The sequence below is a fragment of the Eptatretus burgeri genome, chromosome 16, assembly GCF_056783735.1.
Source record: "Eptatretus burgeri isolate ZD-2024b chromosome 16, Ebu_testis_v1, whole genome shotgun sequence".
In the NCBI taxonomy this organism is placed as follows: Eukaryota; Metazoa; Chordata; class Myxini; order Myxiniformes; family Myxinidae; genus Eptatretus; species Eptatretus burgeri.
This window is the reverse complement of record NC_140976.1, coordinates 5,298,280-5,311,390: the sequence shown is the minus strand read 5'-3', so window position 1 is coordinate 5,311,390 and position 13,111 is coordinate 5,298,280. Positions and strand designations below refer to the sequence as shown.

At 43.4% G+C, this 13,111-nt stretch overlaps 1 protein-coding gene and 1 long non-coding RNA gene across 4 annotated transcripts in view; one reads left to right on the top strand and one right to left on the bottom strand.

The window, feature by feature from the left end:
- Positions 1-1,770, bottom strand: part of SORL1 (sortilin related receptor 1) — an 83,413-nt gene extending 81,643 nt beyond the window's left edge. For both annotated transcript variants that reach the window (XM_085859724.1, XM_085859725.1), the window contains exon 1: positions 1,470-1,770. In XM_085859724.1, the coding sequence (XP_085715850.1) occupies positions 1,470-1,703 (234 nt within the window). In that variant the 5' untranslated portion in view covers positions 1,704-1,770. The remainder of the gene's footprint in view (positions 1-1,469) is intronic.
- Positions 1,771-1,922: 152 nt separating this feature from the next.
- LOC147010371 (uncharacterized) overlaps positions 1,923-13,111 on the top strand; it is a 30,756-nt gene continuing 19,567 nt past the window's right edge. Inside the window, exons 1-2 of one of the 2 annotated variants that reach the window (XR_015052463.1) lie at positions 1,923-2,194; positions 4,326-4,450. This is a non-coding gene — a long non-coding RNA (uncharacterized LOC147010371). Of the gene's footprint in view, positions 2,195-3,835; positions 4,086-4,325; positions 4,451-13,111 lie in introns of those variants that run through there. The other variant, XR_015052464.1, reaches the window with a different exon arrangement.

Genomic DNA, 13,111 nt, shown 5'->3' with positions numbered 1-13,111 from the left:
GGGTGGTGTAAGGTATAATGTGGTATATTTATCGGGTAGTTGTACATGGTGGTGTAAGGTATAACGTGGTATATTTATAGGGTAGTTGTACATGGTGGTGTAAGGTATAATGTGGTATATTTATCGGGTAGTTGTACAGGGTGGTGTAAGGTATAATGTGGTATATTTATAGGGTAGTTGTACATGGTGGTGTAAGGTATAACTTGGTATATTTATAGGGTAGTTGTACAGGGTGGTGTAAGGTATAATGTGGTATATTTATCGGGTCGTTGTACATGGTGGTGTAAGGTATAATGTGGTATATTTATAGGGTAGTTGTACAGGGTGGTGTAAGGTATAATGTGGTATATTTATAGGGTAGTTGTACATGGTGGTGTAAGGTATAACTTGGTATATTTATAGGGTAGTTGTACAGGGTGGTGTAAGGTATAATGTGGTATATTTATAGGGTAGTTGTACATGGTGGTGTGAGGTATAATGTGGTATATTTATCGGGTAGTTGTACATGGTCGTGTAAGGTATAATGTGGTATATTTATCGGGTAGTTGTACATGGTGGTGTAAGGTATAATGTGGTATATTTATCGGGTAGTTGTACAGGGTGGTGTAAGGTATAATGTGGTATATTTATAGGGTAGTTGTACAGGGTGGTGTAAGGTATAATGTGGTATATTTATCGGGTTGTTGTACATGGTGGTGTAAGGTATAATGTGGTATATTTATCGGGTAGTTGTACATGGTGGTGTAAGGTATAATGTGGTATATTTATAGGGTAGTTGTACAGGGTGGTGTAAGGTATAATGTGGTATATTTATCGGGTTGTTGTACATGGTGGTGTAAGGTATAATGTGGTATATTTATCGGGTAGTTGTACATGGTGGTGTAAGGTATAATGTGGTATATTTATAGGGTAGTTGTACAGGGTGGTGTAAGGTATAATGTGGTATATTTATCGGGTTGTTGTACATGGTGGTGTAAGGTATAATGTGGTATATTTATAGGGTAGTTGTACAGGGTGGTGTAAGGTATAATGTGGTATATTTATCGGGTTGTTGTACATGGTGGTGTAAGGTATAATGTGGTATATTTATCGGGTAGTTGTACAGGGTGGTGTAAGGTATAATGTGGTATATTTATCGGGTTGTTGTACATGGTGGTGTAAGGTATAATGTGGTATATTTATAGGGTAGTTGTACATGGTGGTGTGAGGTATAATGTGGTATATTTATCGGGTAGTTGTACATGGTCGTGTAAGGTATAATGTGGTATATTTATCGGGTAGTTGTACATGGTGGTGTAAGGTATAGTGTGGTATATTTATCGGGTAGTTGTACATTGTGTAAGAGTGTTGAAATCTCAATGGGCGTGTATGAACAAGATGGAACATTATGTCGTGTAAACACGCAATGGTGTGAACTCAAATGGGATGTCCTTCCATCGTGGTCCACCATCGGACACACTACCACTCACCGTGGTCACGTGAGGGTTCTGTGGTCCCTCCGCATCCCTCCGCACACGGTCACCCTCGTCCCTCAAATCGTGAGGAGATCCCTCGGACTCCTCGGCCTGTACAACGTAAACGGTCCGGTGGTGTTGATCCACGGAGATAACCCGCGACGGATCAGTGCGGAAGTTGTTTGCGACTTCCAGAGCATCGCACAGGACGCTTGAGAGAAGGAAGCACAGACAGAGTATCGCGGACATCGCTCCGAACCTCAACCGCAGTGGAAATCCTCGATGATCTTTTACTGAGACGAGTGTATGCGAGAAAACCCGGGCCGGCCGACGCGGATCGCTTGTGTGTGGATCGGAGCGCGTGGTGTGTGTGTGTGTGTGTAAAACCCGACACAGAGGACACGTCATGGATTCGGAATGTGCTGAACAATGTTGTTGGATTTGTTTTGTTGTTGGATGATTTCATGTCCGATGATCGCCACACTCGATTTTCACGGCGTCGGTGCGGTCGAAGCACTTTTTTGGCAAGTTACACTGGGTGGTTTGCCATTGCCTACTTCCCAGCGTTGTTTGGCCGCGGTCTATCCTTTTAAACGCTGAGAATCAAGGAAGGAAGCAGCACGTTCCATTTTTAAATCTTTGGTGGGACTCACAGGGCTGCCGAGAGTCAAAATGGGTCCGGGGCCATACTGGTGTCGGGCCCCTCATCCGGGCCGGGCCCCCATTTGGTTCACGAAAAAGTATGTGACCACTATATTCGTTATGGGTGTCTGTCTGTTTGTCTGTCTATCTGTCTATCTGTCTGTCTGTCTGTCTGTCTGTCTGTCTGTATGTCTGTATGTCTGTATGTCTGTATGTCTGTATGTCTGTATGTCTGTATGTCTGTATGTCTGTATGTCTGTATGTATGTCTGTCTGTATGTTGGGTAGTCGATCGAGTCGAAAAAAAAAATTCAATTTTGTTTTTTTGAGATTTGTTCTACCCTTATAATCAGTATTTAAAATGGCGATTTCAGTTAATACAATGGCGATTTCGATGAAACTTGGTTGGGAGGTTCATACCATGACCGAGTTGTGTGCAAATGAGAAGCGTTGCTATGGACATCACCGTTGCCTAGCAACGGGACTTTGAAATTTTAAAAAAATCATAAAAAAATTATTTTTTCGAAAATCAAAAATCGGGCCAGACCGACTGTGGGCAGTACATTCAGCCAAATTGTCAAAAATTCCAGCTGGATCCCAATGAAAACTGTCAGAGAAGATAGACTGAATGAATCCTGGTCGAAAACAATAAAAAAACGAAGTTCGTTATATCTCAGAGACTATGAGTCAGATATACACGAAACTGGTATGGTAGGTTCATGGTATGTCCTCGTTATGTGTGAGAAAGAACCGTTGCTATGGACCCCTCCGTTACCGAGCAACGGCCGAAAAACCTCTAAATGTGGGGGTATTTTAACGAAATACAATCTGCAACATTAACCCTTGAACCTAGAATCATGAATTTTCTTGTGCTTAATCCTCAGGTCATTCCCCAATCGAACGGGCTCATCGCGTCAGGTTCTATTGGGTAGTCGACAACCCATGTCCGCCTACCGGCTTGTCTGTCTGTCTGTCTGTCTGTCCCGAGCATAGCTCCGTGGGTTTTGAACCAATCCTGATAAAATTTTGGTGGGAGGTTTATATCATGATCTAGTTGTGTTTTCCTGAGAATGGGCGTGGTGCGCCCATAATGGGTGGAGCCACGCCCAAAAAACGTGTTTTTAGGAGGTAGCCAATTTCAATTTGCATCTTCTCCGAGGGGGTTTGTCGAATCTGGCAGGGGTTTCAGTATTTGGTTAGCCCAATGGCACCTGCATAGCCCCATGGAGCTCGATTTTTCATTTTTGTCCCAAGGTCACGAACTTAGAAAATTTCGAATTTTGACATAAAAATCATCCGACTGCCCAAACTTTGAGAGCTAGGATGCAATATTTTTATGCATAATCTTGAGGTCATTCCCCACCTAAAGTCTTGACGCCATTTTGCTCTATCTCGAACACCTTGCCCGTGGCGCCCCCTTCAAGTTTGTTTTTACGCTGCTTTCATCAAAGTATGGATAATCCGAGGATTGCGAAATGACATATAGCCTATATGATGTTATATTTTTCTGGAATGTTTCAGAGGAAGTTTTGCACCAAAGGTCATAATCCTTGACCTTTGACCTTTAAAGGCCACAAAGGTCAAATTTTCAAAGTTGTGGGGATCAAACCGGGTTTTCGACCTTCTTCGACGAACTAACTCCAATAAGCTATAGCACGTATCCCGTTTCCTTATTTTAATGTCCACAACGTTGTTTTGTGACCTTTAAAGGTTATGCAAAGGTCAAATTTTGAAAGTTGTTGAATGAAACCGGGTTTTCGACATTTTGCAGCTAATTACCCATCACTCGTACCACATCATGTTGATCATTTTTATAACTTGGTCAAAAATTATCACATTGTCTCATCCTTGACTTCTGAAACAATCTACATCGTCAAATACTGCTCGTGAACCATTGCCATCTCCAGACTTGTCATAGTATATTTTTCTCACAACCTCGACTGAGATTTCCGTATTTTCGTCCTCAGAAACACATGCCGAACGTTTAAAGGTAATTGGGGGTGTTATTCACTTATTCCATCGTCATCGTCATTGTCATCGACTTCTTCGTCTTCTTCGTCATCATCTTCCTCATCATCATCTTCTTCATCATCATCTTCTTCGTCTTCTTCCTCATCATCTTCATCATCATCTTCTTCGTCTTCTTCTTCATCATCATCTTCTTCATCATCTTGTCTATGGAAGTGAAGATAGTCCTATAGATCTTCCTGTCTGTTGGTGCTTGGTGCAGGATGGAGTCCTCATGATTGCGTGACGTTCAGTGAAAATGGAAACGCTCATCCCACCAAACCTTGTGTCGACCCTGTTTGAAGGCTCCACATGTACATGCAGATTCCTGGATGGGGTCTGGCCAACGTACGTCATTACGTCATTACCACGATTATTATTATGTTAATTGTTCACACAGTAGTCGAGTTTAGAGGGACGGCGTTACCATAGAAATATATACTGTACTGTTTATAATAGAATGGACATGCTGGTCATGAGCACAGAATTTCTGGTGGCCATATTGGAGTGTGTATGATGACGGTGCCTCCAAGGAAGTCGCTTTGCAGTAGTAGAGCAGAATATTTTGTGATGAACTACACAAACTACTGAACCGGGACAAAATAAGTCGAAGCTTTCACAAGTGAGTATGGTGATTATTCATAATATTTATACATCCGCCCTACGGGCCATCTTGTTCCAAGCGTGCAACACGTACGTCTTCTGACACATACCTTTATTTGGGCGGTGTATAGGTAACTGACAGCTCTGTATAAGCAAAAAAAAAAAAACATAACCCGGGTTTACTTACACGAAGCAAAAGCATACTTACTGCTTACACTAATTCAAAACACCTCGTGGCACTGGAAAACGTGGGGACAGGAGGACATCACTGTTAATAGTGGAGACTTGTAATACCAGGGGAATCCTGGAGGGGGCGCCACATGATACACATTTACATCGAGAAACTGTGTCCCTCCCCCTCCCCCAAGAATACCGCAAAGATAAAAACACCCTAAAACATGAATTGGGGTCATGCTGATCCGATGTAGCAAGTATGGATGTAATCAGCCAAGAACTTCAGGAGTAGTGCGACAAACAAAAACACAAACACCGGTCCGTGAATTATCGTGAGGATGATCCGCATTCAGCCGTTATGAGCTTGATTTGCATGATTCATTCAGCAAGGAAAATCAGCCTTGCTATGTCCTGGCCTTCAACTAGGTAGGCCGAGCAGCCGTTATTGTCAACATTACTGATTGCATGGAAGCAAGGATGGCAAGTGATCCGGATTTTACAGGTTTGACCCGGATTTTATGGGTTTGACCCGGATTTTACGGGTTTGAACCGGATTTTACGGGTTTGCCCCGGATTTTACAGGTTTGACCCGGATTTTACGGGTTTGAACCGAATTTTACGGGGTTGACCCGGATTTTATGGGTTTGAACCGGATTTTACGTGGTTGACCCGGATTTTATGGGTTTGAACCGGATTTTACGGGTTTGACCTGGATTTTACGGTTTTGACCCGGATTTTACAGTTTCGAACCGGATTTTACAGGTTGGAACCGGATTTTACGGGTTTGAACCAGATTTTACGGGTTCGAACTAGATTTTACGGGTTCGACCCTGATTTTATTGGTTCGAACCCGATTTTATGGGTTCGAACTGGATTTTACGGGTTTGACCCGGATTTTATGGGTTTGAACCGGATTTTACGGGTTTGACCCGGATTTTACGGGTTTGACCCGGATTTTACGGGTTTGACCCGGATTTTACGGGTTTGACCCGGATTTTAGGGGTTTGAACCGGATTTTACGGGTTTGACCCGTATTTCACGGGTTTGACCCGGATTTTACGGGCTTGAACCGGATTTTACGGGTTTGACCCGGATTTTATGGGTTTGACCCGGATTTTATGGGTTTGACCCAGATTCTACGGGTGTGACCCGGATTCGACGGGATTGAACCAGATTTTACGGGTTTGACCCGGATTTTACGGGTTTGACCCGGATTTTACGGGTTTGAACCGGATTTTACGTGTTTGAACCGGATTTTACGGGTTTGACCCGGATTTTACGGGGTTGACCCGTTTTGATTCTGAAAACCTGCAGACCCGTTTTAATGTGGTCAAAACCTGTATTGGATGGAAAGTATGGTCAATTTTATAAATGCAATGTTTCACTTCCATTCCACTCACAAGGATTGACACACAGACCCGTCGCAACCTGTGGTCGATATGCCAAGGTATCACTCTGGTGTCCAGTCTATTAGCTGTATGACGTCATGAGCTTTCCCTCACCGAAGGCCACATCGACATCCTCTAGGATTCCGCATACAGTATCACGTCACTTCCGATCACGTTGACCATATTGCTGTCACCACGAATCAATCGATCTGTGATTTCCAATTCGCTCTTCCACTTCTTGGTGATATTTGTCAGTGTACTTCGAGTGTTTTAAATGGCAGGATTTGATATGATTCGGATTGTTTTCTTTCATACAAGGTGTTCACAAATTACCAAATTCAAACCTGTGGAATTGGGAGTTGCATGAATATTAATGAATGCATGATGAGCCCGAACTGACGAGGCGGAACCGAGAGTGACGTCAGCGGGCTGTCGAGTGTGACGTCAGCGGGCTGTCAAGTGTGACGTCAGCGGCCTGTCGAGTGTGGAGCATGAGACGTGATTAAAGCAGATGAGCGAAGGATCCTTCGTGTGGGCTGTCTTTGCTGAGACACAACAAATTGGTGACGAGGATGGGATCACCTTTCTCTTACACGACCTGCTGCATTCTGACCAAGTCCGGCTGAGCCTTCGATACCTTTTACCTCATGGGTGCCGGTGCGCATGTTCGAGAACTTCATGCTGGCGGTAAATGACAAGGCACTTTCTGGTGCAAGGAAGTATGCATTACTTATACACTGCCTAGGAACTGAAGGGCAGCGTTTATTCTATACTCTCCCAGTTGATGGGGACACGTACTCTGCTGCTGTCGGTGCATTAACAGTCAGATGTCCTGAAAAAGATGTAAATTGCAGGCAGTGTGGCAAAAGTGGACATTTTGCTAAAGTTTGTTGCAGTAAAGACCACAAATACCAAGTGCGGGAAGTGACTGTGCCAGATGTGACTGTTTTAAGCATAAACGCCTGAACAAATTAGAAGGAACCTATTTTGTGATGTTCGTGTTTGCACACCTGATGGACAGGCATGCTCGGCTAAATTGATGGTGGACACAGGTTCAGTCATTTCCATACTTCCAGAGTGTAACTACCTGAAGCATTTCAAGAATGCACTTCTTACAGAACCAAAATTACACTTGGTGACTCACCTTAAATAAACTGATCTCTGTAATTGGTTGTCTTCAAGTACAGGTGCGACACAACCATGTTTCTGTCCCTGCTGATTTCTTCATTTTGCCTTCTGGAACACCTATACTCCTATACATGGACCTCTTCAATGCTCTCGGACTGAATAATGTTAATGGATGTGTTACTCCTGCATCAGTGCTAAGTACCTCTGTGCATCAAACATAGGTTTGGCAAACATCCAATCCGAACATCACTGGAACTCCACAGTAGGCTCTGCGAAAGGATTTGTACACAGAGTGAAGATAAGGCCCGACGTGGTGCCAATCCAGCAGAAGCTTCGCCGTTTACCTTTTGCTGTCCGTGATGCCGTCTCACAAGAAGTGAAAACGCTTGAAGAAGCGGGTATCATTGAGAGAATTGACTCTTCCGAATGGGTTTCACCTATTGTCGTTACGCATAAGAAAACAGGAGGTATACGACAGTGTGTGGATCTTCGTGAACCCAATAAGGCGATCGGAGTAGACAGTCATCCACTCCCACATATTGAGGAGGTATTCGCAGAACTTCAGGGAGCGAGAATGTTCTCTACTATTGATCTTCAGAATGCATACCATCAAGTGCTCTTGCATGAGGGCTGTTGGTGAATTCTTCTTGCTTGTTAATTGCTTGTTAATTCTTCTGCACTTTTAAAAAAAATCTACATCCTTCATTGTCTTAAACATCTCCATCATATCACCTCGTAACCGCCTCCTTTCTCATGTATAAAGTCCCGTCTCCTTCAGCCGCTCCTCAAAAACAATCTTCATTTCATTTAAATTGAATTATGCACTTGAACACGAGAGAAGACAAATTTCCTTCTTTGCACTTCCAAGAACCTCCAGTTTAGCAGTACAGTACTTGGACATGTTAAATGAGGGTGGCGTACTCCTCCTCCTCTTCATCCTTCGTATACAGCACACAGCTGCGGATAGCATCATTGGCTGCGTGTGCAGTTGTGTTGACGATGCTGTGCCCATATTATCAGTACAATGGTACTCATTTCACCGACCTCAGAAGGATGACAGGCTGAGTCTACCCTACCTAGTGTTAATTCAACATCCAACAGAGGCTCAAACTCAGGACCCTAAGATCCCAAGCCAGCCACCCTCACCACTAAGCCAACACCAAGATTGGGGTGGTGTACAAGACAGCATGACTGCCTCAATCATGCTAAACTTCTGGAATATTTTAACGATCTTTAAAATCATTATTTTATTTATATTGAAGTATACACCTCAACACTGTGCTGGGTAATGTGTTCTATGAACTCTCTAATTCACAAGGTTTTTCAGTTGTTTCTGTCCATGGTCTTTGGCATTTAGCAATGAGTTTTCAATAGCTTATGTTGCTCATTCTTTTGTCACAATGTTCTGCAGTGCTTCTGGTGTTGTGTGGACAGAAAATATGTTCAAGTTCAGGAATGTTGTGATAAGTGAATTTTCATCTACACTCTCTTTCTTCTGCCGAGCTGGTGTATTTTATTTATGGAGAAGACTTTCAGCCGGTGAAATAGGGCACGTAAGCGCATGTTTGGGATGAAATGTGGGATCTCCAGGTTGTAGGACAGTGTCCATCTGCACAATGTCGTGGTGGTTTCTAATACCAACAATTCCTCCACCACTCTCACCAGTCCCATTTAGCCATTCCATGGCTTGCTGTGATAGATCTGGATTCTTATTGATACGTAATTAGGAAAATTTGTACAAAGATGATAATATCCATTTACCAAAATCCTATGTCAGGCTTCTTCATCGTGCTACATCACAGAGCAACATGCCCAAGTATTTCATCTTCTTTTTAATTGGTTAATCAAATTTTACTTTGAAGACAGCAATTATTCTATACTAATAAAAGGCAGTGTGTGTGTGTGTGTGTGTGTGTGTGTGTGTGTGTGTGTGTGTGTGTGTGTGTGTGTGTGTGTGTGTGTGTGTGTGTGTGTGTGTGTGTGTATGTGTGTGCGCGTGTGCATGTGTGCGTGTGTGCGTGCGTTGTTGATTCGTGTCTACATATGCAGGTTTCAGAATGTGGAATGGAGTCCTACCCGGGTGGGTCAAAAGTATCCACTTTCATTTCAGTAAGGGGTCACGATTCCAACTGTAGTTCGTTTGTTATAATATTCCCAGGGATGGTTTTTAGCTCACCTGTAAAGTAGTTCCGGTTCCGGGAAGCTCATGGGATAGCACGTCGTCCGTCCGTCCGTCCACAAATACTTGCAACTTCTTCTCAGAAACTACACAAATGATTTCAATGAAATTTCACCACAACCTTCATCACCCGTGATGGCATAAAAAAAAAAACTGGGTCTGAAGGGGTCTACAAAGGGAGTTTACGGGGTGGGGGAGGGGGGAGTGAGTTGCCTCCCCAAAAAGGTATTTGCTTTCTTCTCAAACGATACACACAGTTCCGATGAAACTTTACGACAACCTTCATCACCTATGACGTTCCAAAGTTTGTTCATGACGTTAGAAAAATCTGCTCCAATGGGATTTAAGTGGTTTGCCCCCAAAATATGTATTTGCTTTCTTCTCCAAAACTACAAATACAATTCCGATGAAACTTGACCACCATCGTCACCACCCATGATGTACTAAAGTTTGTTCATGACATTAAAAATAAATCGGCGTTTTGGAGTGTAAATAGGGAGAGGGGGTTTGCCCCCCAAAATATGTATTTGCTTTCTTTTCTGAAGTCACACACAATTTCAATGAAACTTGACCACAACCTTTATCACCTGTGATTACCAAGGTTTGCTCATGGCATTAAAATAAATCCATCGGTATTTACTTTGTTCTCCATTATATATTTTGTGGGTCATTTATGCCTACCAGTGGTTCTCTGATTATCTTATCCAGCCTCTACCAGGTGAGCACCCAGGGGTACTGCCCCTATATTTAATATCTCTGTGAGGTTCTTTGTCATCATTCCTGTAGGTCTAGTTATCACTGATACAACTTTGGCATTCTTCATCTTCCAGGATCTTCTCACTTCTTTCTTGAGGTCTTGGTATTTGGTCATTTTCTTAATTACTGCATCGTTTACTCCAAAATCACTGCTGTTAACACCTCAATTTGCAATGCCTTCTTCTCTCTCTTTTTTGTACCCAATTATGATATGTGGTCACAATGCTTTGTTTTCGATGTTCTCGCTCGATGGGTTAATTAGGTCATGAGTGAGCGGTCGGTACTTCCATGTTTTCAGTGATTACTTTTGGTTCATGTTCCCACAATTTTTCTGGAACTGGGACATCAAAGTTTTTGCAGATGTGCCAGCGGCATTACAAACTCTGTTGCGTCGTTGTGTGTACAGCTGTTCTGAGATGAGATTGTTTTTGCGTGTGTTCGGTCATCAAGCACAACATATAGTTCTCTTTACTAACCCTTCCTCCCCCACTCCCCTTTCTCTCTTATTTTTTTCTTCTTTTCATGCTTCCTTCTCTCTCTCTCTCTCTCTCCCCCTCCTTCCATCCCTCCCTCCTGTGATGTCGCAATGTTTCGTGAGGCATAAGCTCTCCCCACCCCCCCCCCTTCCGAGCTTCCCTCCCTCTTCTCCTTCCTTAATACCCCGGCCCCACCCTGTCAGCTAAGTGACGGGTTGTATTTGCTAGTTATTTCATAAATTAACTGTAATGTGTACCTTCCCTTGCAGTTCAGTTTTGAAAAACATGATATTGATATAATTTTTAATCCGAATCGTTAATTTAGTGGGCACGTTTTGAAATGGAAAGAAAAGGGTAAACCATGTATAATTCAGATTGGGAAGAGGCATTTTAGGATTCTGCATGTCCAAATTAGGTTGAAAAGTATTGTTGCAGACTTTTACCTGAAAATGTCTCATGATGCTTCTTTTTTCTGAAAATCTGACTGGTCGAGCACTTCAGCGAGCTGGGCCGGTTCCTTTGCCAGGGACGTTATGGTTACGGGATCCGATGGTGGGACTTCTGATCCCAATAAGAAGAGTGACTGAGAAGAGATGGCAAAGAAAGTTCCAGGCAGCATTGAAGGACAAATCCCAGTAACTCGAATACAACTCAGAAAATAAAATGTTCTGTGACTGACGTCAGAGCTATCTAGGTCGAGTGCATTGATTAGGGTCCTTCTTAATTGGATCAACAAACTTCAGGTGAAGCAATGTACGAAAGCCCAATTGATCCAAATATCACCATGAGTTTGCCAATGCGAAGCCACCTGTGATCAGAGAAAGAACTTCTCCAGTGACTTCTGCACTGCACCAGCCACCATCCCTCGACATCATCATTTGCATGGACAAGCGTGAGTCGACTCATGTAACTAAGCTGTTCAACGCATCATATACTTCGTTGTGAAATCTGAATTACCGTTCATGATGGATACAGGCGTCGTTCAATTGCAGAAGCTCAAAAGGACTTTGATCGACGTACTTCAATGACCAATTTGCAGAAGGTGTGCTTGGATCATTTCTTCAATTAATAAGTGATGGAGGTCCAAATATATTTTCCAACATGTATGGTTCAAAGTTTTTGGAAATGTGTCTTCATTGTGTCCGTCATACCAAACTAGATACCAACATGTAACGAAGTTCGAACTTTTGGTGGACCATACGTGCGTAGTAGTGTTTTTTTCGGCCACCCCCCCAAAAAAAATCAAATTTACAAACAATAGGTGTCCGAAATAAATCAACCGTATGATGGAGATCCTTTGACGAGGCACCGTTTCAGAAAGTACGCCAGCATTTGGAGGGGAACGTAACCTTGTGCTGACATCTGCTCACACTCACGTCCATATTAAAGATCATCAAAGTACCTTTTGGAAATGAACAGCAGATCTGATCAGCAGGCAGCAGCCTCTTCACTCTCTGCAGACCTGAATAAAATCACAAGCTGCTCAAACACTTGGAACCTGTCCTTCAATCTGGACAAATCTCACACCATCACCATGTCTCTCCAAAATGACCGTCTAGAACCCCCCCGCCCCCACAATCCCCTTGAAAAAGTCCTTTCAGTCAAGCTTTTAAGCCTATCTGCCACGATCTTTCCCGGGAAAGCTACATCTCCAAGCTGGCCTCCACAGCCAGTTGCTGACGGCATCGTACGTCATGCAAAATCCTTCTTTGACACACCTGAGCTTCTAAATACATATAAAGCTTTTATCTGCAGCCTGATGGAGTATTGTTCTCCCCTTTGGGGTGGTGCTCCTGCTTCACACCGAGCAGGGCTTCACTCTGTGGAAACCCAGGCTTTGAGGATCATTGGTATCTCCCACGATGAGGCTGTCAGTGGTCTTCCTGTCTTCTCTCCAGCCCACCCTATAATTCCACAGGGCAAAGTCTGCCAAAAACACCCTTCTGTTGAAACTGCCAAAATCAAGAATCACTGCTCAACTTCACTCTTTCAATCCTCCTTTTCCCCACCTTTGGAACAAACTCCAACTCTTCAATCACACTCCTCCCTCCAAGTCTTCAAAACCACTGTTCACCACCATCTCATATCTTCCCCCATCCAAAACCATGATCTTTTCTACCCCCATTAATGCACCCCAAACCCACCAACCTTCAAATTCCCTGCTTGCCTTTCTGAAAGTTCCTGTAGTGTCCATCTTGTTTAACTAGTGTACCCCACACCATCCCTCTCCCTTCCACAGATCTCCTATTGTCTGTTCCCCACTATTTTGTGCTTCTCTCTCCCACTTCTCTTGTCCCCTGCCATG